Genomic DNA, 25,450 nt, shown 5'->3' with positions numbered 1-25,450 from the left:
GTTGCTGCCTCCTAGGTCATTATGAGGGTTAAATAATATGAATATTTAGGATGTCATTAGCATAGTGCTTGTCAGCAAATGCTAGACCAGTGAATACCAGCTACAGTTAGAAGAATCCATTTGAAAAGCACATTTCCTATCTAGCTTTAACTGCTCACAAATCCATGTGTTTCTGATTTTCCTATACAAATTCTTTTCAAATGGTCATATGAGTAAAAATTCCAATCTACACTAGACTTTGAGGTTATGTATTCAGGAGTAACGGGTCTGATTTATCTGCAGGGGTTCAGCTGGGCAGAGGCAGGATGCTGTGGCCGCTGCTGCTGCTAGCCTTATGGCCCTGGTACAGTGCTCAGGGTGAGTGTGGACCCCCGCCCCCGCCCCCTGCCCTGGTGACCTGGGCTCCCGGAGCAAGCCTCACCTGTGGGAGGAGGGTGGACAAAGTGGAGGCCTGGATGGAGCATCTCATCTCTTGGAGCCTTCTTAACTTAGTTTAAGATAAATCCCCAATTAGTTTTGAGTCCATACATCAGGAAATCATTTATTTTTGGAAAATTCAGGTGGTAGAGAAAGATACCCTCTGACCTGGAGATGCAGTCTTTTGCTGAGCACTTTTTGCCTTTTTTCATATGTGATATTTACAGCATACTAAACTTTTTGGTGTTTTATAAATTCTTTCCTTCCCACTTTTTTTCTTGCTCTTAAAAATGTATCAAAAATATTTTTCCATGTGTTTCTTTTCTTACAACATGATTTTTAATGACTGTATAATATTCCATTAGAAGGTAACCCCCAGTATTTTTAGGTCAATTCCTGTTTACTTTACACATCCCATCTACACTAGTATAAATGATGCCTCATGGAATACTGCTGTGAATACATATATCCTAGAGTTTGTGATTATATATTTAGGATAGCTTCCCAAAGTAAAATTGCTGAGTCAAAGGTTTTAATTATTTTAAGGATTTTTGATATATGGGCAAATATCTCTATTGCAGGTAGTAAAATGACACTTCTGTCAACAGCACTGTGTATTATAATGCTTTAATTTGCCAAGTATTAGATGAAAAGTTATTCTCTGTTTAAACTTTGTGTTCAGAAAATTATTGTGAATGACTTAAAGTGTTGGGAGCTGGTGAGGTCTGACAATGACTCCTTCCAGTAGTTTAGACGGTAACTTAAAACCATTCATTTGTGGCCTTACGGCTCATTATCTCTCAGATGCTCCCCTGCAGGGTGAGCCCTGGGTGGGAGCACATCTTTCTACAAAATAAGGGATTCCCACGTGATAAGATCAAGTCAGCTGATCTGTCTAAGAGAGCGACATGAAATGTAATTGCTTTCTAATAATGTTCCAGTGGCAAGACTGGAGGTGCACTGCCCTGCAGGATGCCTTTCTGGGCAATCAGATGCTAGAAAGAAGGTCACCTTCGAGCTTCAGCTCTGGGTGGAAGAGCAGGAAAGAGCAGGTGGCCAGGGTCCTGGTCCGGGAGCAGGTGGGACCAAGCATGACCCGAACGCTGCATCCTTCCTGGAGGAAGGCTTACTGGGCAAAGTGTCAGCTGGTCTGAGCAGAGGGCCCCTGGCTGGTCAAGGGCGGAGCTGGTCCTGTGGAAGCAGATGTCTGGGGAGTGAGGAGAGCAGTGGTTTTTGAGGAATAAAGCCCGAGCACCCAGGCGAGGAAGGGGGGGACTTGGGGCCCCGAGATGAGGGTGCCTATGCCTATTGCTCCCCGTGACCCCCTTGTTCTGCTCCCCGGGCAGCCGGCGACCAGGACGAGGACACCGCCTTTGACCTCTTCAGCATCAGCAACATCAACCGCAAGACCATCGGGGCCAAGCAGTTCCGGGGGCCGGACCCCAGCGTGCCCGCCTACCGCTTCGTGCGCTTTGACTACATTCCTCCGGTGAGCGCGGAGCACCTGGATCGGATCGCCGAGGCCATGCGGCGGAAGGAGGGCTTTTTCCTGACGGCCAGCCTGAAGCAGGACCGCAAGTCCAGGGGCACCCTGCTGGCACTGGAGGGCCCAGGCGCCACACACAGGCAGTTCGAGATCGTGTCCAATGGCCCCGCCGACACCCTGGACCTCACGTACTGGGTGGACGGCACCCAGCACGTCATCTCCCTGGAGGACGTGGGCCTGGCTGATTCCCAGTGGAAGAACATCACTGTGCAGGTGACCGGAGAGACCTACAGCCTCTATGTGGGCTGCGACCTGATGGACAGCTTCACGCTGGACGAGCCCTTTTATGAGCAGCTGAAGACGGAGAAGAGCAGGATGTACGTGGCCAAGGGCCCCGCCCGAGAGAGTCACTTCAGGGTAGGTTCTGCGGGACGCAGCCTAGGGCCTGGGGACCCCAGTGGGGGCCCCGCTTAGTGAGCTGCCTTGTTGAGGGGTCGGGGTGGTCTTGGAGAAGCAGACACATGTGCACCTACCCACAACAAGCTCCACGTGCACAATGCACACCCACTGGCACATGCAATCATGTACAAGTGCACACACAATACACGTATACACATGCATGCACACACACTCATAGACACTCTTACATGCACACATAGCACACATGGCTTTCTGAACCAGGAATGAGCAGAGCAAGCTGTCATAGGTGCCCTTTCTTAGCTGCACAAATGGTCACCAATTTCCTGAGTGTAGATTAATTTGATGATTGAGGAATCAACCCCATTCAAATGTCTCTATAATCCCAGACCCCCAGATTCCAACTCAGTACTGACATGACAGGAAGACAGGAGAGAAAACTATGTTTTCTAAGGAAGGGGCTATTGATTTATGAGGGAATCGTTCCATGTTCACCTCAGTTATAATATTTTTTACAAGAGGATCTTTCTAAATGCAAGTGGTTAGAACCTGCAGCAGAGGGTTAGTAATTATTCTCCTCCAGGTGTGTGTGTTCTTTGCAAATAAATGTATGATTAGACTCAGTTATTTCAGTAAAGGCCTAGAGATGCTGGTCGTGGTCTCTGGCCATCGTCAGGAAGCCCCCCAGGCCCACGTGGCCGACTGGCCCCGCTGGGACGAGCCCCTCACTGTCACCGGGAGGACGGCCTGGTCTCATAGCTGTACCGTCTGTTCTGTGGTTGGAGCAGTGCACGTTCCCGAGACCCAGGGCCACATGCGGGAACACCAGGCACCCTCAGAGTCCCCTGTGGAGAGAGTGTGGCCCCCGCTGTCCCCTGAGCGTGTTCAGAAGACAACCCTTGCCATCCCTCTGGGGGCCACCACCCCTTCTCTAAGACACTCTTCCTTCTCCTCGGGTCAACCCCACTGTCTGCCTCTTGCCTCAAACGAAGCTTCAAAGTAACATATACAGATAACCCATTAATGAGATTTCAGACCTGCTGAGGATAAAAGCACAGAAGAAAATGTTCTCACTGCTATAAGTTTACATCCTGTAATTTTGAAATAGCGTTTAATGTGGCGTCGAACATTTGCTGTTTATCCATCTCCATTTCTTTCCTTGTACATATTTCAGGGTTTGCTGCAGAACGTCTACTTAGTGTTTGAAAACTCTGTGGAAGATCTTCTGAGCAAGAAGGGTTGTCAGCAAAGCCAGGGAGGTAGGTGTCTGAGCTGCGTGTGGTGCCCCATGTCCCACCTCTGATGGGTTCCTCCTTTGGTGTGTGGGGAGGGGCTGGTGGGACATAAGTAAACATGTTGGAATATGTGTCAAGTGCCGCCATGGCCTTGAATGAGTTCGCTGGTCAGCCTGGATGTGTTGGCCTCTGAAACAATACATTGCTTGAAGGATTAATTATGAATATATTTTAATTATCCAATATAATCCATTTTACATGCCAAAAAATAAATCCCTGGCATTTTAACATGATTTTAAATACATGCAACTATTCCAGTCTACTGATGTGTGAAGATCATCTTAATAAGATAACACCACAGATGTTTGTCCAACTTAGTTTATGGAAGTTTTATCATACTATTCACAACTGTTGATACAGCCTTATTATGAAAATGGACGCCACTTGAATCACTGATAGATAATCCCACGCTGTCTGTTAATTGCATTTTGAATTTACATTCAACCATAATTTGTCAACATTGTCTTGAGCATTTGATATTTGAAGGTCACTATGCTGGGGCTTTTTGAATTCAATGTGTCATTTCATCTTCAAAACCCCTTGAGGTGGGCTCATCCACTTTCCTCACTTTACAAATAAAGAAGCGAGGTGCCAGGAGGGCCCGCTAATTGTCGGGGGAGTGGCCTGTGAGCGTCAGAGCAGCGCACCTCCCGCCCCCAGGCTGAGTCCCACACAAGAGGCTCTTATATGCCACGTGATCCCATTTTCCGATTTACTTCCATTAAAAGGCTTCTTCATGTCAACTGTAAGCAAATATAAATTGTTCTTGTATGGATCCATGCGTAAGGATACATAGGATTTGATGTCTGTAATGCACAGTTGCGGCTCTGTGACCCAGCCCTTGACCCCGGAGTGTCCGGAGTGCTGGCTTGACGGTTCAGAGCCCGAAGCCCCGAGCACTGGCGTTGCAGAGGCAGCATCCACGTCTTTCCATCCAAGGCCGTCCACCTTTCAATCTGTGCGTCTGTCAACAGTTGGCCAGTTGAGCTCAGGGAAGGAAAGAAATTGAACTGTGACTTTTGGTGGCCTGTGCAGTGAGAGGACCTTATAAGGCCTCCTGTCACACACCCTCAGCTCCAAACTCCCTGAGCACCACAGCCTCTGAAGCTCTGGACCACATCCCATCCCAAACCGCCAGCTCCGGCTGAAATGCCAATATCAGCCCCTTTGGATTAGCTCATGGACATTTTTTGTGGGGAGCTGAGCTCATAAAAAAGCAAAAGTTCTAAAAAGGCTAAGACAGTACTAACTGACATCCCACAGGACACAGAGAAAGAGGAGGTGGTCCCGGGGGCCCTGGCGGAGGGAGACTTGCTTGTCTCTAGATAAGAGCTTAGCATCCTTGGAAGCGGTCACCCGGCGGGGTGGGCACGTCTCTGTGACAGAGAAAAGGAAAGGGGGCACTTGACCCTCGATGGTGGGGAGAGTGGACCTGGCCCTCACCCCGGTCCCTGTCCTGCATGCCACGAACGGGGCATGTCCTATCCTGAGGAAGGGCTCTGCCCATCTTCCATGAGACGGTCGTGGGACTTCCAGGCACTTTTATTGTTGCTGTATTTTTATTCTTCTACATACATGTAGTGATTAATATGCTTATGTCTGTATGGTTATATATGGTTTTAGGTCTGGTGAGTCTGAGGTATCAATGTGAGTTGCAACAGGATTTACAACCAAATAACAAAACTCGATCATAGACTGTCTGACGGAATTATGACATTGACAAGTCGTAACTCAGTAATGGAATGTATTGGACAAGATAGTTCAGCATCACTGCAGAGAGGACGCTGGGGCTGGCTTGCCGGCCACATCCCAGCTGGCCAGGCTCCCCCGAGGGCGACACCCGTCTCGGCACTTGCCCAGATCACTTTTGTAACTAGTGGCATAGCCGTGTGTGTGTCCCATGTTCAGGGACTTCCAGGGGTTTGTACTATTTCTGGGGTAGTGAGCTCTGAGCCCATGGTTGGGATTCTGCCTTTCTGGGGGGTCTCGTGAGGCCAGCAGAGAAATGATGAAATTACTCATTTAGCAAGAAAAGAACTGAATTTGCCTTAATGCAGTAGCCAAAAGAAAAGGTGTTTGGGATGGAAAAATGGGATAAATGAGGTGTGAAAGGAGTTGTTGGAATTTATGGAGAATATGGGGCTGGAAACAAGTTTAGGGTGGGGGACAAAAAGAAGGAACTTATCTTATATAATAAATTATATAAATACTTATATAAAAACAAGAAAAATAGGAAATTGTTGCCTCTAATGAGTTTGAACACAATGCATGATGCAGATGTAGGTCTCTGATGCTTTTTGCATTTTTCCATCCCTGAGCTGACCTTTTGCTCTGCTGATGGGTGGTGTCTGAGGCTCAGTCCCTACGGTGCTGTGAGGTGAGCAGCGCCCTTTGGTACAAGCAGGGCCATAATGGGAAACACCTCCACCAGCTCTCGGGTTCTTGGGCGCCCGTGTAGCTCAAGTGCTCTGGACAGCGCCCTGTGGGCCCAGCCAGGTTGTGACCAGAGGCCGGCGGGCTCACTGCTCCATGTTTTCCCCGCAGCCGAAGCCAACGCCATCAGCGAGGACACGGAGACGCTGCACCTGAGCCCCCCAGTCTCCATGGAGCACGTGGGCCGGAGCGAGGACAAGGGCCCTGAGGTGTGTGAGCACTCCTGCGAAGAGCTGGGCAGCATGATCAGGGAGCTGTCAGGGCTGCACGTCATCGTGAACCAGCTCCACGAGAACCTGCGCAAAGTGGTGGGTGCCCCGGGGACCCTCCTCTGACCACGAGTAACCTCGACTATCCACCGTTAACCAGCACTGTATCCACCACTACCCCCGACTAGCCACTGCTAGCCAGGAGTAACCACCCGGCTCCCTGGACGAACAGGCTGACGGTCCCGGATGTGTGGTTAAATGCCACGTGGCTAGAGGGCGGGAGAGGGATGTTTATGGAAAATGTGCTCACGGGCCACGAGCTTTCCTCTCAGTCCTTCAACCCTGGGGATTCATCTCCCAGGAAACAGAAAGCCTGCACACGAGGGAGGTACGTTCATTTAAAGAATGGCGTTCAGAGTGGAGCCTGTCCCTGAAGGCACGAGGTCATAACAGGCAAACTGGTTTTCCTCTCCACAGAACGTCAAGGGGGAGAACACGTGCCTCAAGTCTTAGGAAGCGTGCTTTAGGACTCAGAGCAGGTTGCTGGCAGTAAGCAGCCTCCGTTGGCCCATCCTCCCACGACGTAGTCCTCAGGCTGAGCTCAGCCTGAAGGAAGCTTGTGTCCGGGGGCGGGGAGCAAGGCTGAGGAAAAAATAACAGAGGGGAGGGGTCCCCAGGCCCCTGAGGCTCTTCTCCGCCCAAGGGCCCTGAGCGGGTTCTGACTCGAGTCCTGGATGGGGCTCCAGCTAGGGCGCTGGCTGGGCAGTACCCACGAAGAGTGTGGCTTCTGGAATGTTCTACCACGTGCTGGGTGGGGACAGGAGCGGGAGGGGGAGTAAGAGAACCCTCCCTGCCCAGCGCTCGCCACTTCATGGAGCCTCCAGGGCTGGGGGTGCCGAGACCAGGGACACCCGCAGGCGGGGGCCCTGCTGGGCGGGGCTCTTCATAAATGTGGAGGACCTTCCCACAAGCTGCACGTGGCGTGTGACCTCTAACTCTCTGGCTGCTTCAGGGCACAGAGCCTCAGCCCTGCTGGTGCTGGTGGCGTCCGGGTGGTCCCAGCGGGGGAGGGGCTGCAGAAGGGAGGCCGAGACAGGAGCGGGGGAGCCTTTGCCCCTGATGCGTCTGGCTTTCAGCTGAAAAGAGCTTCAGGAGAAGTTTACCTACATTGGAGTTGGGGATTAAGGAAATTCGCCAGCTCCCTGAATCACACAAAAACGTCCGGATGGTGTGTTTCTGTCCATTTTGCGCCGGGAGGGTGGGGTCCATATCTTTTGGGTGATTCTCAAAGCGCCCATTATCCTCAGTTCAGAAATGTTAGCGGGAGCAGGGTGCCTAGAAGGAGGGAGGTGACAACACACGTGCTCATGGGACAAATGGTGTAACTTCCATTTAGTTGAATTTTTTTAAAACTTTGCATTGTTTCCTGCAGTCTGTAACCCCCATGACAGCAGGGCTTATGTCTGTTTGCCTTTGCCGTTGTGCTATCAGAGCCGTGTCTGTCACACTTGGAAGAATGGATGAATTCAAGAACTGAACCTTAGTTTCCAGCTGCGGGTGGCGGGAGGGACCCCGTCCTCCGTGGTCCAGCATGAGGCTCCTTCACGCCTGGGCGGCCTCCACCCGCCCGTGTGCGATGGCTGCGCAGCCATGCTGCAGCCATGCTGACATCTTTCCCTCCACTTTCCAGTCAAATGACAACCAGTTTCTCTGGGAGCTCATTGGAGGACCCCCCAAGACCAGAAACATGTCCGCCTGCTGGCAGGACGGCAGGTTCTTTGTGGAGAATGAAACCTGGGTGGTGGACAGCTGCACCAAGTGCACCTGCAAGGTGAGACGGGCACACGGTCTCCTGGTGGTGGCCCCGGGCTGGAGGCTTCCCGCTCGCTGCTCCCCGCACTGCGCGTGGGGCGTGGGGAAGGGGGCCACCTCCAATGAGGCCCGAGTGGGCCCGTGGTTCTGCGCCCAGGGAGCCGGGGAGGGTGCAGCCAGTGTCACCTGGTGGCTGGCTGGTCCCCCGCTTGTTTGTGTTTGATACAACTCGGTCCTGCGAGGGCCTCGGGTTCCGCACAAGCTGCTGGGGATGGGGTCACTGCCCACGACACGACATGCCACTTGTTTCTTTATGTCCTGCCACCTGGTCTCCACTGCTGGGGGCCTGGACACCGGACGCCGCTGCGACCTTGCACGTCCTCCCGCCGGCAGCGCGCGGAAGGCCCCGTGGAGCGTGCGGCGCGGCAAGAGATGCACTCGTGTCCCTGTAACCGGCGGGGTCTGCGGGCAGAGACCTCCAGCCTTCCCGCTGACCCTTCCAGTCAAGCCCTGGGTCAGTGTTCATGTTCTTAAATGAGTGACATAAATGCCTCTTTTCCTTGTAGAAATTTAAAACCGTTTGCCACCAGATCAGATGCCCTCCCGCCACATGCGCCGACCCGTCGTTTGTGGACGGCGAGTGCTGTCCCTCCTGCTTCCACGGTGAGTGCCCGGTGGGCGGGCGGCGGCCTCGGCCCCAGCGGCCCTGGCTGTGTGACCCTGTGGGTCTGTGTCAGATGGTCTCACAGGGGCCAGGGCTCCGAGGTCCTCCTGAAGCACCCAGATGCTCGTGGCTCCGGAGTTGCGGTGACCCTGGTCCTCCTCAGCCTTCCCTCCTGTGCTGGTCCAAAGCCACAGCCCCCGCCTCTGTTTTGAGTCCCCTGTCCCCCTCCCCTAGCTCACCCTGGAGCGTCTGAGCCTCCTTCACACCCGGCTCCCCGCCCCCTTCCTCGTGGTGTCATCAGCAGCGTTGACTGAATCGGTTGTTTTCTCTGAGACCTGCTCTGCATGTCCTGTTTGTCTTTCACTCTCTGGTCCTCATCCTGGTCTGGGGGTCCTTGAGTGTGGTGACCCGGGTGGGGCTGGACAGCTTCCCTGTTCGGGGAGCCCATGGACATGAGCACAGGCTCTGCCCCGCCATGAATCTGAGCAAAATGTGGCTTTTCCAGGTTTCAGATTCTTAATCTGTAAAATACAGAATGAGTGTCCGCATGACACAGGGTTAGTTTTAGGATGAAAATAAACAGCACAAATGTACAAAAGTGCCTGATGTATATTAGGTGTTAAACAGAGACCAAATCGGACATGCTACAGAGAGTAACAGTGTGATTGCAGGAGCCTGAGGGTCCACTTTTGCCCAGAGGGAGCTGTTTCATGTTGTTGAGTAAAAGCCCAGGAAGGGTCTCCTCAAGTTCTTATCTTGCTGCTTCTGGGACGTTGAATTGTAGAATTTACTATTTACCAGAAAGATCTCTTGCATTAAGGTACAACTTTTCTGTTATTCAGAGATTGATAATTTCCTGTGAAGAATTTCTTGGCAAGAAATTGCCTTTTTATTTAACTTGTTCCAATTTAAAGTATTTGGAATGAAATTTAGTGTACTGTAATTTCAACCAAAAATTGAAGTTTCATCACCATATATAAATCAGCACATGGAGATTCAAGTGGAAATAAGTTACATCTTAGCAACTCAGGCGAAACCTTGTGCAGGCAGGGTTCAGCGCTCTCCTTTGTGAAGCCGTTAGAAGCATCCACAGACCCCTTTCCTGCCAGTAGACGCTGGGTTTCTGGCCAAGCTCCTTGTGCATCCCCCTGCTTCCCCTTTCCTGGGAGTGTGGCCCCTGCGCTCCGACCCTGGGACAGACCTGGGGTGGCCCTGGTGTCTGCCCACTGCCAGAGCCCACCTGGGGCATCCAGCTCGGAGCCCAGGGCTGGGCTCTGCTGTGTGGGGCGGTCCCTGGGGAGGTCTGATGGTCAGGGGTGTGCCCCCCAGCAGACGGCGAGGAAGGCTGGTCCCCGTGGGCGGAGTGGACAGAGTGCTCCGTCACCTGCGGGCCTGGTACCCAGCAGAGGGGGCGGTCCTGCGACGTCACCAGTAACACCTGCCTGGGGCCGTCCATCCAGACGCGGTCGTGCAGCCTGGGCAAGTGCGACCACCGCAGTGAGTGTCGGAGGCCGGCCCGGAGGGGGGGGACAGAGAACCCCTGCTGCTGCCTTTTCTGGGAGGTGCTCCCCCTGGCCCAAGCATCCTGCTCTTGCCCAGCTGGGCTCCCCGCTCCTGCTTGGTTGATGAGCAGACTCCCGGGACGGGTCAGCCCTGCCTTTCTCTCAGCGCCCTGAGCCTCTGATGTGCTTGTTCCCTCCACGCGCTAGTCCGGCAGGATGGTGGCTGGAGCCACTGGTCGCCGTGGTCCTCCTGCTCCGTGACCTGTGGGGTCGGCAATGTCACCCGTATCCGGCTCTGCAACTCACCAGTGCCGCAGTTGGGCGGGCGGAGCTGCAAGGGCAGCGGCCGCGAGACCAAGGCCTGCCAGGGCCCGCCCTGCCCGGGTGAGTGGACAAGGGCGGGGTCCAGGTTCGGGGCCGGCCTTTAGCAGGACACAGGCCCGGCGTGGCCCCGCGAGATCAAGGCACTGGGATCCTCTCGGTTGGCTGGTTTCTAGAAGCTGGGCCTCGGGGTGGATGCCGATCGCCGTGCTCAGCTCTGACCTCCCCTGAACAAGCTCAAATTAATCCACGATGGAGCAGAAATAGGCCAGGACCGAGGGAGAAGTGACAGCAGGCACAGGAGGGGGTCTCAGGAGGCGGCCTCCCCTGCATCTGGGGCACCTGGGGCCTGGGTTTGGGAGGACACGTGCTCCCCGCACCAGGCCTGCTCTGGGACTGGGGCAGGGTCTTCACCCAGAAAAGGTTGTGCTGTGATTCTTCTCCCTACTGAGTTACCTGTACTGATGATGAGTGACAGCCATTTAAAGTGAAACTCAGCTCTGCACAGCTTTTCAGACGTGAGCACCTCTTGCCTGTGGCAGGGGTGGACCCATAGCCAGTGGCCCCCGGTTAATGGTCCCAGGTTCTGAGCGCAAAAGATTGTGTGATTTCCCTTCCTGGAGACAAAACAAAAACAAGTGAACTGTCACCCCCTGCACCCCTCCTGACCATATGGTCCTGAGAGGACATTCCTCCCAGGTTTCCTCCACGTGTGGAGACATGGCCTTATCCCAGGCTCTTTGTCCTGAGCCCCCAGCACGGGCCACGCCCCCCGAGTGACCCCTGTGTCCTCTCTCCCCCAGTCGACGGTCGGTGGAGCCCCTGGTCCCCATGGTCGGCCTGCACGGTCACCTGTGCCGGAGGAATCCGCGAGCGGACACGCATCTGTAACAGCCCGGAGCCCCAGCACGGGGGGAAGGACTGCGTTGGCGACATCACGGAGCATCAGATGTGTAACAGGAGGAGCTGCCCCGCAGGTGGGTGTGCACGGGACAGGCCCGCAGCCTCCAGCCTTTCGGCCGATGGGCGTCTGTCATGGGGCCTGGAGGCTCCAGCCTCAGGCGTCTTTGAAGACACCACTGGGTTTTAATTCTGATTAAAGGTATAAAAATGCTTGGAAAATACAAAGAAGAAAAATCAGTTCTACACACATGAAGTTTTACCCTCTGCTTTATGTTCCTCTGGCATTTTTACATAAAAGCAGAAAGCATGCCATGCAGAATGGAACATCGTAGGTAGTGCGGTCACAGTGCACGTGTGCCCCGTCACCCCCTACCTCTCCGACGTTTTACTCTCGGAGGTGGTGAATTTGGGTGGCTGCTCCCAGCATCTTCCTAACTCGCTCAGTTTCTCCACAGCTGAGCCCCAGGGTGTGTGAGGGGCAGCCCCGGGCTGCGCGTGTGGGTTCACGACGGCGCCGCCCGGTGGCGGCTGCTGACTCTGCTGTGCTTCCTCCGTGCAGACGGCTGCTTGTCCAGCCCCTGCTTCCCCGGAGCCGAGTGCCGCAGCTTCCCTGACGGGTCCTGGTCCTGCGGCTCTTGCCCGCTGGGCTTCCTGGGCAACGGCACCCACTGCGAGGACCTGGACGAGGTGGGTGCCCCCTCCCCAGGCGGTGGGGCGTCCCTCGGAGGTGGGGGGCGCGGGCTCACGTCTGGCCCACTGGTCCCCGCAGTGTGCTGTGGTCACCGACATGTGCTTCACGACCAGCAAGGCGCACCGCTGCGTCAACACCAACCCCGGCTTCCACTGCCTGCCCTGCCCTCCACGCTACAAGGGGAGCCAGCCCTTCGGCGTCGGCCTGGAGGCGGCCAGGACGGAGAAGCAGGTGAGCGGCTCAGCCCTCCGAGCTCCTGTTAGAGACAGCAGGACAGTCAGGAGGGAGCTGGAGCTGAAGGGTGGACGGGGCAGGAGCGGGGACGGCGGCCTGGGGGAGAGGCGGTCTCACTCTGCTGGCCAGCGCGACCCTACCTGCAGGGACCACAGGGCTGAGTTTTCACGCACAGCATCCCAGAGGCCCAGGGTGGGGACTCGTGGTCTCCCCATGGCCCCAGGCACCACCGGAGGCCTGACGTGACCTTGCTGTTGCTCGGGCCCTTCCAGGGGAGCAGAACCCTGGGTCTCTGGATGCTGCCCCCTCCTCAGCATCCTGTGGGCGGCCGGGAGCCCTGTACCCTGCACGCGCCTCCCGTCAGGGTCAGGGTCAGGGTCAGGGTCAGCACGCGTCCTAACACGCTCAGCCCTCCCGCAGGTGTGTGAGCCTGAGGACCCCTGCAAGGACAAGAGCCACAACTGCCACAAGCATGCGGAGTGCATCTACCTGGGCCACTTCAGCGACCCCATGTACAAGTGCGAGTGCCAGACAGGCTATGCGGGCGACGGGCTCATCTGCGGGGAGGACTCGGACCTGGATGGTTGGCCCAACAAGAACCTGGTCTGCGCCACCAATGCCACCTACCACTGCATCAAGGTGAGGGTGTGGCAGGGGCTCCCCCTTCCTCAGGCCCCAGTGGTTCCAGCTTGAGGCAGCTGTGCCCCTGGAGGTGCCTCTACGGGTCCAAACAGTCAGAGGCTCCTTGTGGGCCCTGCACTCTGTGTAGTCCTCACCCCAGAAGCTGACGGGAGCTGGGGGTGTCACTGCCCACCCACTAGCCCCTCCAAGGCATCTGCCTAGTGGGTTTCTACACATTCCAGGATCGCTCCGGAAAAGCAGCTGATTGTTGGGAGCTGGGAGAGGATGCGGTGCCTAATACATGTTTGTTAACTGAATACAAAGAGAGGCTTGAAATCACTGGGGGTGGGGCGATGTAAACAGGCCCCACCCTCCTCCAAGGCTATGGGGGCCTGAGGTCTGCAGGTGGGCCGGGCTACGGTCACGCAGAGTCTAGCAAACAATTTTCTTTGCAAAGACCCCCATGTGCTGCACACAGGAAGCGGTTAGGGCCCCCGGATGAGTGGGGCTTCCTTAGGGCCTGTAACGGGGCGGAGTCCTTTCCTGGGGCTGCTGCAGCCAATGACCACAAACCTGGTGGCTTTAAACGGCAGGACTTCATCCTCTCACGGTCCGGAGCCAGGAGTCTGAGGTCAAGGTGTGGCAGGGCTGACCCCCACCTCCCCCAGGGGAGGGTCCTTCCAGCCTCCCCCAGCTTCTGGGCCCTCCAGGTGTCCGTAGCTTGTGGACATATCGCCCCAACCTCTGTTTCTGCCTGCTCCTCTGTGCATCTGTCTCAAACTCCCCCTGACGCCCTTATAAGGACACGCGTGGTTGTATTTAGGGCCCATCTGGATACTCCAGGGTAAACTCGTCCTTTCAAGACCCTTATATCAGTAATCGCATCTTTTGCATATAAGGTGATATTAACTTTACCATGTAAGGTGACAGCCACTCTTTTGCTATATAAGGTAACATTTACAGGTTCTAGAGGTTAAGACATGGCATATGTTTAGGGGACCACCATTCAGACCACTAAACAAGGTGTACCAAAACGTTTTAGTGACGTTTTATACCTTAGAAGCTTCAGAAATATAAATACTACAAACTCACAAAAGACATTACCTGCAAAAGTAAATATATTAATCTATTTAATATTTATTTATTCTTGTGAATTTTGAGTAAGAGAGTATGAAATTTTATCTTTCGCCCTCTTGATTAAAGATGGCAGATGTTGACTGAAACAAAAAGTGAATCTGCTTTGAAATAACAGAGACAAAGTTCGCAACCTTCATTGTATCTCCCTGACCTAACAAGGTCAGGTGTCAAGCATGGAAATCCCTGCAGGAAGTGGGTGATTATTGGATGCGATTATTGATGAAGATTTCCACTAGGGACCCAGGATGCCCTGGTACCGTAGCAGGAACAATGGAAGGTGTCCACGAAGCTAAGGACACCTTTTTTGTTGTTTTTTTTTCATTTTTGTGGAACTTCAGACAGGAATTTAATAACTAAAAAGGTGGCACATCAAAATTTGCACAATTTGGGCTTCCCTGGTGGCGCAGTGGTTGGGAGTCCGCCTGCCGATGTAGGGGACACGGGTTCGTGCCCCAGTCCAGGAGGATCCCATATGCCGCGGAGCAGCTGGACCCATGAGCCATGGCCGCTGAGCCTGCGCGTTGGAGCCTGTGCTCCACAGTGGGAGAAGCCACAACAGTGAGAGGCCCGCGTAGGCAAAAAAAAAAAAAAAAAAAAAGAAAAAAAAAAAAAGGAAAAAATTTGCACAATTTGCACATTGTATTTGCATTAAATATAACTTATGGGAACAAACAGATGCAAAAGTAAGACAGTTCATGGGAAACCCCCTCACCACGTCTGAGAGGTTCCTTCACTCATCTCTGCAAAGGTGCTGAATCCCTCCCTCAGCACCTGTGTCCACACCACAGGAATATGCTCTCCTCCTTCACGGGCTGGAGGTGAAGCTTGGCTCCAGACATGGCCCTGGGCTGTGCTTCTGATCAGACCCCTGACCCACTTGAACCCCTGGGGCTTCTGGGACACCTGTGTTAATGGCATCGAAACACCTTCACGTGGACCCTCTCCTGGTGTTTCCAGCTCCCTCAGGCTGCAGTGTCTGTACAGCTCAGGTTTGAGTCCTTATATCATTGGACTGAAATAAAATGACTTTTTTTCCCCTGTTATGGGAATTCTCCACTTCTTGGGCAGAGCTGAATCAGGGAGATGGTTTGGGGAGCTGGGCTTCGGTTCCTGAACAGAGACTCTAGGCCACCTGTTGGCTAGTGAGGGTTGAAGGTTTATGACCTTGGCTCTTGGATGGATGCTTGGAGTTTGTGGGAAGCAGTGGGACGGGGGGCTCTGCCCTGTCCTGTATTTTCATTCTCTCCTGGTTCCTGCAGTCGTTCAGCTGCATACAGGGATCCCGAGCTCAGGACACAGGCTTCTTTTGCCTCAACTCACTGGTGGTGGTGATGTCGGTCCTAGAGCAGCACCTGAGGGGAAACGTGGGGCCCCAGCCCCGCCGTGGGGTCTCCGTCCTCCTGCTCCCGCGAGGACAGGAGCCTGGCATTGGTGTCGCCGGCTCCGCCCTCATTATCTCATCTGAAAGAAGGGGGCTCTTGGGAGTGTTTTTGTAACTAGCCTGCTTCCTCTGCTTGCAGGACAACTGCCCCCTCCTGCCTAACTCTGGGCAAGAAGACTTTGACAAGGATGGCATCGGGGATGCCTGTGACGATGATGATGACAATGACGGCGTCAGCGATGAGAAGGTGGGTCCCCCCCACCTGAGCACCTGCCCTCGGGTTGAGGAGTGGGGGAGCGCCGTGCTCTGCACCCAGGGGTCCCCGTGAACTGCCGGGTTTAGCGCTCCTGCGCGAGTAACAGAAAGTCACCGACAGGGAACGTCTGTCCTTCGCACAAGCACACGAGGCAGCCGGAGCATGGAGCCGCCTGGGGTCCTCTGCCAGAGGCGCTTTCAGTGGTTTAGTTTGTTTACCTTTAGTTGCATAAAAGGGACTTATCCCCGCTGCTTCTGGGGCGGGTGCCAGCGATGGGGGCTGCGTGGGATGAGTGACATTGCCACTCCCAGCTTTTAGGGCAGAATTTAGATGTTACCATTTCCTGAGACAAGTGTTGCAAACATAAGTGATCTGACATGTTAGTCCGTAATTCAGCACTAGCAGAGATAGAGAGGCTAACTTCTTATTCACAGGTTTACTGCATCTGGCTTCCACTGATCCATTAACTCATTCATTCGTTCATTCCCTTTACATTTATGTTTTTATCCTCACCATGAAATATGTGCTAGATCACCTTTGCTATAGAAAATATCAAAATTTTTCATAGGGACAGATGCATAAATAATTATCAAATCATTTGATATCAAGAAAGTGTCAGCAATGGCTACCTTTGCCAACACTTTATAGTTACCTAGATTACCTTGATCGACTTTGAATACATAGCCTGTAAGTGCTAAGCCATTTTATAAGCAATTCAACAAGCATCCCTACCCTATTTCTTAAATTCTTCCCTCGCTTTCTCTCTAGGACAACTGCCAGCTTGTCTTCAACCCACGTCAGTTTGACTACGACAAAGACGAGGTTGGGGACCGCTGCGACAACTGCCCCTATGTGCACAACCTGGCGCAGATCGACACGGACAGCAATGGGGAGGGCGACGCCTGCTCCGTGGACATCGATGGAGATGGTCAGTCCCACGCATCCTCCTGACATGCTTCAGGGCTCACGGGCGGCAGTCATCCCAGACTCCATGCTTTATTCCGTGTTACTGCATAAGCCCAGCTTCCCCTGTGCACTAATGTGAGACAAAATGATTCATGACGCTTTGCCCATAGGGTCCCAGCCTCATTTGGCCCCTTGTCCCCGTGGGTTCCTGGAAGGGGTCGCCGGCCTCAGGTCGCCGGCCTAGTTTCCCCTTTGGAAAACTACGTGTTTGTCATCTTCCTTTCCTGACCCTGAGTTCTTGTCCCGTGTCCTTGTGCCCAGTCCTGGTGTCTTCTCTCAGGTCCACCTCTGTTCACAGCCCCAGGAGCCCAGTTCCCTGTCCTGACCCCGCCGCGCTTCTGAGAAAGGCCTGAGGACAGCTTTGTCTCTCCTGTGTTCCCTCCTATTTCCCTCCATGCTGTATTTCTAACCATTCATTGAATCATTCATTGCAAAGCCTCCCCGAGGGGTTCCAGGTATCCCCGGACTTCAGAAGCTTGTGATACCACCAGGCTATTTAACCTTAGATGCCAGTGCCGCGGGCATGAGCTCCACACCTCACGGCACAGCATTGCCCTGGGTGTCTGACGCTCAGGAAGCAGCTTGGACAGACTCACACCCACTCCCGTTGACTCCGCCCACCCACCCCCACCTGCGTTTGTCTCCTGGCTATTTTCTTGGTGTAACTTGGCATCACACTGACCAGCTTCCACCAGCGCCAAGACAGCATCCGGCCGTGCTGCTCTCTAGGGCTTTCCAGCAGCTGGGCATCTCCTCCAATCCTCCACCTGTGAGGTCTGACCCCCTGCATATCTCAGGGGTCCTTTCTCACTGCCTCGCCCCCTGGCTTCCCCCACCTGCCAGGATAAGACAGCTGCCTAGCCTGGCTCAAGCTTTCCTGCTGACTCACTGACTTGTGAGGTTTTGCTTTGCCCTTCGAGCCTGATTACCGTTAACTCAGTTTTCATAACCCCAAAGTTGATGAAATTCATTATCTATTTTCAGATTTCTGGGTATAAGGCACTATAGCTAAACCCCCTGTCAGTCTCTGCCATTGTTATTTTCCTGCTAACGTAGGGAACAGATGAGGCAGTGGAGCCCCAGAAGCTGATCAGGTCCTAGGAGCGTGATGCAAATTTTCTGAATGGATGTTAGGGCAAATAGTCAGCGTGAGGACTCGGATGTTTATGCTGTGATGACTCACTCATCAGCCCTCCGTGTGTAATGTCATCCAGAAACCTCCGAGAGTTGGTTCTGCTTCAAACTAAGGGAGTTTTAAGTTTAATGGGAAACCTGCCATGAGTCTAATAATCTTTACATTTTATGATTTCTTAGATCATTTTTTATTAAACAAAAGTTTGGCCGCAAGTTGCTTACTGCGATAGGAAAAGCAACGTGCCTTTGCTAAACTCCTATGCTTCCATTTTCCCCCTGAATCCTACAGATGTCTTCAATGAGCGAGACAACTGTCCCTACGTGTACAACACTGACCAGAGGGACACTGACGGGGACGGCGTGGGCGATCACTGCGACAACTGCCCCCTGGTGCACAACCCAGACCAGGTGATTGACCGGTGATTGATCAGGTGTGGCTAAGAGCAGCGGGGATGGAGGAGCTTCTCAGTCACAGAACATGCAAGGCTTTGCAGCTTTCAATCCATCTGCCAGGATGCGACAGCACAGGCTTTTCAATCATTGTAACTGAAAACATTGAACTCAGGTCTGAGCATGACTCGTATCTCCGTGGTCATGGGCCAGATGAGTGGGTGCCTTTGTCCCACTGTCTGAAAGGAGAGAGTCTTCATCTAATTATCTCCGTATTTCCCTGATGCAAACATAGGAATTGGCTGCTTTTCCAGATTTGCCTTTGGAAGACACGGTGAGAACATAACATACTGATGTAGTTCCTAGAATGTGTTGCAGCAGATGTTGTCAGAAAGGACTTGATTCTGTTGCAGCTAATTCTTTCCAGTCTTCCTTAAAGAAAGTGAATCCCCATAGGGAGGTGGGTTAGGATGGAGAGATCCCTGGACTCCAGTCCTGACTCTGGAGGCCGTTTCCTCTCTGCGGTCACGGCTCACATTGGGAGTGAGGTGGTACAGGCCACGTGCCCTTGGTGAATTTCAACCTGGCATCTGTTTCACTGGATGGATGCTCAATGCTGCTGTCCCCAAACTCTGTCTCCCAGACCGACGTGGACAATGACCTCGTGGGAGACCAGTGTGACAACAACGAAGACATCGACGAGGATGGACACCAAAACAACCAGGACAACTGCCCCTACATCTCCAACGCCAACCAGGCTGACCACGACCACGACGGCAAGGGGGACGCCTGTGACTCGGACGATGACAACGACGGGGTCCCCGATGACAGGGACAACTGCCGGCTGGTCGCCAACCCCGACCAGGAGGACTCAGATGGTAGGTCCTGTGACAGCTGCCCCGCAGAGGCAGAGAGGTTGCAGGAGCGCGAAATGCCGGGAGAAAGAAGTATGTAGCCCGACTGCTGACATGAGTAAGTGGCCCATTAGCACAGGACCTGGAGGGGGCAGGAGTCTCAGGTAGTGTGGCAGGTAACATGACAGGTGCACAGCTGGGCTCAGTGGTGGCTTGGTTGTCCTCTGGCAACAGCTGGAGCCTGTGGGTGCAATCCTGGCTAACCCGGGTGCTGCCTGGAGGATACACACATCCACCGTGGATGAGATGGGGTGTGGGGTATTTGAGCCCACACGACCCAGAGGCACGTGGAGACTCACTGACTGAAGAGCAGCTCCAAGCACCACCCCCCATCCCAAGAGCAGCACAGAGCTCATTCTTGACAAGAGGACAGACGGCTTCAGTCCCCACAGCAGGGCATGGGGGCGCTTGCTGGCTACTGAGCAGCCTTTTACCAGGAGGGAGGCTGGGATGGAGGCAAGGCTGGTGTGCTCAGGGATGTCTTAGGGGTTTTGGAAGCTCCTTTTTGCGTGAGTGTGTGCCTGTCACCCAGTGCGTGGATGTGTGTTACTGAACAGAACTGAAGGATAGTTTGAAGGATGTGATGGAAATTCGGTTGAACTTGGTATCTTTTTCTCCTTCTAAAGCAGTAGGCACTGCAATGGCCTAATTGCAGTGGTAAGTGGTCATCTGGATCATCACTATTACCATGAACTGCATGGCCGTGAAGGTCTCAGCAGGCATCTCTATGTGTGCCAGGCTGGTCCACGGCCCCATGGCCGCATCCCCACCTCATTAGAGGTTCTGTTTTTCCTCCAAAAACAGAAGTCCACATCTCCTTAGGGAAATCATTTTTCATGAAGAAGTTCTGCTTTCAGTGCCAAACAGATTACAGGCAGGGGTGATTTAGGTAATAGTAGAGGTTCTGAAGACTATCAGAGAAAAAAGCTGGAAATTCAGCTTGATTTCACTTGGCGGTGTTCAGGTTTTGTACCCCCAGTTTCAAGTTCAGAAGGAAGTGAGAAATGACGCTACAGGAACTGGATTATGGCATGCTTTGCTGCAGGGCATATCACAGCAACGTTTTGAAAAGAGCATCCAGACTCCTCACAGCGTTGGGGTGAAACGTCAGAGATTACAGGCACTGGTCCAGGAAGGCAGGTCCAGGTCCTGCCAAGCACCTAACCTTGAATTTTCAGAGAATCATGTGCTAAGTTTTCTCAGACACAGAGAGGCGGACAGCAAACCCTTACTTTGCGTGTTTCTCTGCTTGTCCTTGGTGACAGGTGATGGGCGTGGTGATGCTTGCAAAGACGACTTTGACAATGACAACATCCCCGATATTGATGACGTGTGTCCTGAGAACCACGCCATCAGTGAGACAGACTTCAGGAACTTCCAGATGGTCCACCTGGACCCCAAGGGCACCACTCAGATCGATCCCAACTGGGTCATTCGCCATCAAGGCAAAGAGCTGGTGCAGACGGCCAACTCCGACCCTGGCATCGCTGTTGGTGAGCCTTAGAATACGCACCACCCCTTGCGGTTCCTGCCAGTAAGGTGCCCACGGAGCACGTGGGCTGCCCTTTAAAACCGAGTGGACAGGAGCAGTGGGTCTTTCTGGTAGCCCCCATCCTCCCTTGGTTTGTAAAACCATCTGCCTAAATATTTTTGATGGGAGAACTTGGGGAAGCACTTATTTGCCTCTCCAAATTCTCCGTGATTTAATATTCAGCAAGCCATTTCATTTTATGGACTTGGTCTGTAAATTATTACCTAGGGTGGTGAAGCTCTGCCATAACTCTGTAAGTGGGATCTAAAAAGATTAAATTCCACAAGTGTTGTTAATCCCACAGCAACAGACCTTGAGTTAGATGGAAGAGGAGAGCCTCTTTCCACCTGCATCCAGTGGTCCCAGGGCTCATCCAGTAATTTCCTAAAGGGCTGTTTCTGACTTGGTTTTGTGACCAAATGTTCCCTTTGGCCCCCAGGTTTTGATGAGTTTGGGTCAGTCGACTTCAGCGGCACATTCTACGTCAACACAGACCGGGATGATGACTATGCTGGCTTCGTCTTTGGCTACCAGTCCAGCAGCCGCTTCTACGTGGTGATGTGGAAGCAGGTCACTCAGACCTACTGGGAAGACCAGCCCACCCGGGCGTACGGCTACTCAGGGGTGTCCCTCAAGGTGGTGAACTCCACCACGGGGACAGGCGAGCACCTGCGGAACGCGCTGTGGCACACGGGGAACACAGAGGGACAGGTGAGGAGGACGGCCTCTGCTGACCGAGGCCGGCAGCTGCTGGGAGCTTTCAGGAGAGCAGTACCTGCCCATCGCAAAAGTACCCCCACCTCGGTCTTTGTTCATTTTACCTCAAGTCACGGTGCTTTTAATAATCTTTTATCGGGTACCTCACTTATTAAAGATGCCATGCCTGGTGGTTTTATAAACACAATTGGTAATCCTCTTGCACATGAAACGTAGGCGTACTCCCTTATAGAAATAGGGAGAACAGGGTTTCAAAAGTTTAAGTGTTTCACCCAAGGTCCCACGTTGAGGAAGTAGAGAATCTGTGACTCGGCCCAAGTGCCTGTGCTCTTTGCACTGAGCTACATTGTTCCCTATCAGTGGATTTTTCTCATGCTAGAGATTCATAATATGAAATATATCGGAGGAAGATGTGGCAGCAGGGGCCATAGGGATTACTTAGCAGAGTAATGTTTTCGTCTCCCCGCTTTGTGCCGTAAAACTGTGGTTAAGGCTCAGGGTGTCAATTATACTCACAAGTGATGTTTTTCCTCAGGTTCGCACGTTATGGCATGACCCCAAAAATATTGGCTGGAAGGACTACACTGCCTACAGGTGGCATCTGACCCACAGACCTAAGACAGGTTACATAAGGTAGGTGAGAGGGTAGCTCAGTAGTGGCTGTATTTCTACCAAGTAATTTTCACATTCCAAGAACATCTTTCCACTGGATGGTAAGTTAGAACATTAACAGATAAATAAGCCAAAGTGGATTCTAACTTGTATGCTGTTCCCTGGATTCTTCCACTTTAAGTGCTGTCTCTTTTCTGTCCAGCATCTTCTTCACGTTTTTTAAAAAAGCAAAAAGCAAAAACAAAACTGTTGAAGAGAAGAAAAATCAAACTTGTTAAAATAATCCAGAAAGTGATAAGCATCTCTCCTCCTAATGAACATTATGGGCAAGGGAGGGAAAGTGCCATTAAAATAACTGCATCTTTGTGAATTAGCATGTGATTTCTTTGGTGCACAGGTTCCTATTTATTTCTGATATTGTGAATGGCTGAATTTAAAACACATCTTGAACAAAACTTTGACAAATCAGTCCAACAGAAGTTTTTCTCTTGGCATGACAGCAGTTGTAATCAACATTTTTTTTTAAGCTGGGACAATTTCTAATTTTATAAAACGAAATACGGATGATTTAAATTTTTTGCAAAGTTAAACTTAGTCACTAAGAGCATGAGCCAGTCTGATTCTTCACCAGGAGTGTGTGCGTGTCCTTGGTGACAACAAGCACATCTTAGAAGGGGAGGTGCAGGCTGGTGCCAGGGGTGTGATGTTTCTGTGGAGTGTCCCTGTTTGTTCACTCCTCTCCTACCAGGGAAGCTTTAGTGCATCTGTACGTGTAGGGTGGAACCTGGTCCTTGGTATCACACAGCTCACAATTTGTGGGGAGGAAGCAGGTGAGCTCGTGGTTCTAGTGCAGTGTGAAGGCCAGGAGCTTGCTGACATGGGGGAGGCTTAGAGTTAGGGTTAGGCAGAGGGAGGGGCCTCCTGACTCCACTAAACTGTTCCTGGCTCCTGAAGGTGGAGACAACTTGGATGCTTGGGTGGATGATTGTCAGTGAGTCATGGGGAAGAAGGAGGGCTCTGGGGTGGTGCTGTGTTACTCTTGGCCAGCCTCATGAGGAGAAGACTGACCTCTTGCCCTCCGGTGACTGTGCTTCAAAGAGCTGACATTCTCTTTCTTTCTCCTTTTTCCCTGTTTTCAGAGTCTTAGTGCATGAGGGAAAACAGGTCATGGCGGACTCAGGACCCATCTATGACCAAACCTACGCTGGTGGGCGGCTGGGTCTGTTTGTCTTCTCTCAAGAAATGGTCTACTTCTCTGACCTGAAATATGAATGCAGAGGTGGGTGTGAGGACATTATTCATTGGGGCCGTTAGTGGCACAGAGGATGGGGAAGGAACACATATTTTACTTTTCCTTTTACAAAATCTACACATCAGGGAAATAAGCTGGTGGCCTGTCAGGCAGATGTTCTGTTTTGGTCAGCTTGAGTTGGTTTAGTCTGTCAGTTTGTTTGTTTTAAATTCAATGTGAATGTCTTTGGTAGGACAAACACTTTTAAGTTATCCACATGCTCTACTTGTCCCACTCTACTGTATCCCATAGCTTTTTATATTTTCTACACCTTCTGGGCTCTTAATGGCATTTTAGATTGCTATCTTTGATAGAAAAAAAAGAAAGGAAGGAAGGAAGGAAGGAAGGAAGGATGGGGGAAAGTTTCTCTTTAGTTATCAGTCTAGGAGCATATTTGAATCAAAATATTATAGATCTGGAAGAGAACTTGGCTTCTGTGTGGTCTAAGCCTGTGTCTTCATGTAGATATGAAAATATCCCTATTCTACAGATAAGGTAAGTAAGGCTCAGAGATACTTCTCAAAAATCACACAAGAATGTTGATTTGTCTTTTTTGTTGAAGTGTTCTTTTCCCTATCCTTCATTCCATCCATCCACCCACCCATCCATCCACCCACCCATCCATCCATCCACCCATCCATCCATCCATCCATCCACCCACCCATCCATCGATCCATCCATCCAACCACCCATCCATCCATCCATCCATCCATCCACCCACCCATCCATCCATCCATCCTTCCATCCACCCACCCATCCATCCATCCACCCACCCATCCATCCATCCACCCACCCATCCATCCATCCATCCATCCATCCATCCAACCACCCACCCATCCATCCATCCATCCATCCATCCAACCACCCACCCATCCATCCATCCATCCATCCATCCATCCACCCATCCATCCATCCATCCATCCACCCACCCATCCATCGATCCATCCATCCAACCACCCATCCTTCCATCCATCCATCCGTCCATCCATCCATCCATCCATCCATCCATCGATCCATCCATCCATCCTTCCATCCACCCACCCATCCATCCATCCATCCTTCCATCCATCCATCCATCCATCCATCCATCCATCCATCCATCCTTCCATCCATGCATCCATCCATCCATCCACCCACCCACCCACCCATCCATCCATCCATCCTTCCATCCATGCATCCATCCATCCATCCACCCACCCACCCATCCATCCATCCATCCATCCATCCATCCATCCACCCACCCATCCATCCATCCATCCATCTTTCCATTTATCCATCAATCCTTCCATCCATCCACCATCCATCCATTCATTCAACCATTCACACATCCATCCATATTGTGGAAACCTTTTTTTAAAAAATAGAAATAGTGATATTTAGGTTATAGTTAAACAAAATAAAGCAAAACAAAATGCATGGTCCAATCTCCCAAATTCTGTTCACTGTGTTTTGCAGATGTCTGAACAAGATTTGCTGTATTTCCAGCAAAGTACTGTAGACGCTGTTACCCAGACACCTCAGTCCATCCCAGTGCTCCCAGCTTCTCTCTAGCCGACCTCCTGTCCTTGACCCCAACCTTGAGTGGTTCTTCACCTCCTGTTATCAACCCAAGCCCACGTGCCTTCAGAGGATGAATATTAACGGAAATGAAAGATGAACATCCAACCCACTACAGGAAAAACAGTTTGATGATTCATGAGACTTTATGTGGAGTGAAAATTGAGCATGATATTACATTGTTTTCTCTTATGTGTTTAAAAAGAATGACGTTTACATATGAAATGTAAGTACTTATTTTATTTATGTGTATATGGAGTTGAAGGGAATATTGTGTATAAGCAATTATCATAAATTAAGCATTTATGCTTAATATTGCTACACTACTTCCAGTTCTTTAAGTTTGGTGTGAGAGCACCCAAATCCTATTAGGTCAATTATAAAGAAGGGTCAACTCAAGTCTGAAGTAATGCCATTCTCAGAAAGAGGTCAGGAGATACCAGTCACATGTGTGGGATGTCAAGTAACTAATTGGAACATCAAAAATAATTACGGGAATAAATGAATACCCCTCCCCCACTCTCTTGTCCTACAATGGAAGCCCTCATTGATGCTGTCT

General features: G+C 52.0%; 1 protein-coding gene across 1 annotated transcript; it reads left to right on the top strand.

The window, feature by feature from the left end:
- Positions 1-305: 305 nt before the first annotated feature.
- Positions 306-25,155, top strand: THBS2 (thrombospondin 2; the record flags this gene model as incomplete). Its single annotated transcript, XM_079716165.1, has 21 exons — positions 306-357; positions 1,764-2,320; positions 3,495-3,579; positions 6,160-6,356; positions 7,948-8,088; positions 8,636-8,732; positions 10,066-10,230; positions 10,443-10,619; positions 11,360-11,533; positions 12,019-12,146; positions 12,229-12,381; positions 12,805-13,023; positions 15,663-15,770; positions 16,548-16,707; positions 18,169-18,287; positions 18,913-19,147; positions 20,449-20,676; positions 21,154-21,425; positions 21,967-22,064; positions 23,183-23,322; positions 24,790-25,155. 21 exons carry the CDS (start codon positions 306-308, stop codon positions 24,795-24,797), a joined length of 3,513 nt encoding a protein of 1,170 aa, XP_079572291.1. The 3' UTR covers positions 24,798-25,155.
- Positions 25,156-25,450: the final 295 nt, after the last annotated feature.

Source organism: Hyperoodon ampullatus (genome assembly GCF_949752795.1).
Source record: "Hyperoodon ampullatus genome assembly, chromosome: 12".
NCBI lineage: Eukaryota > Metazoa > Chordata > Mammalia > Artiodactyla > Ziphiidae > Hyperoodon > Hyperoodon ampullatus.
This window is presented reverse-complemented; position numbering and strand designations above follow the sequence as displayed.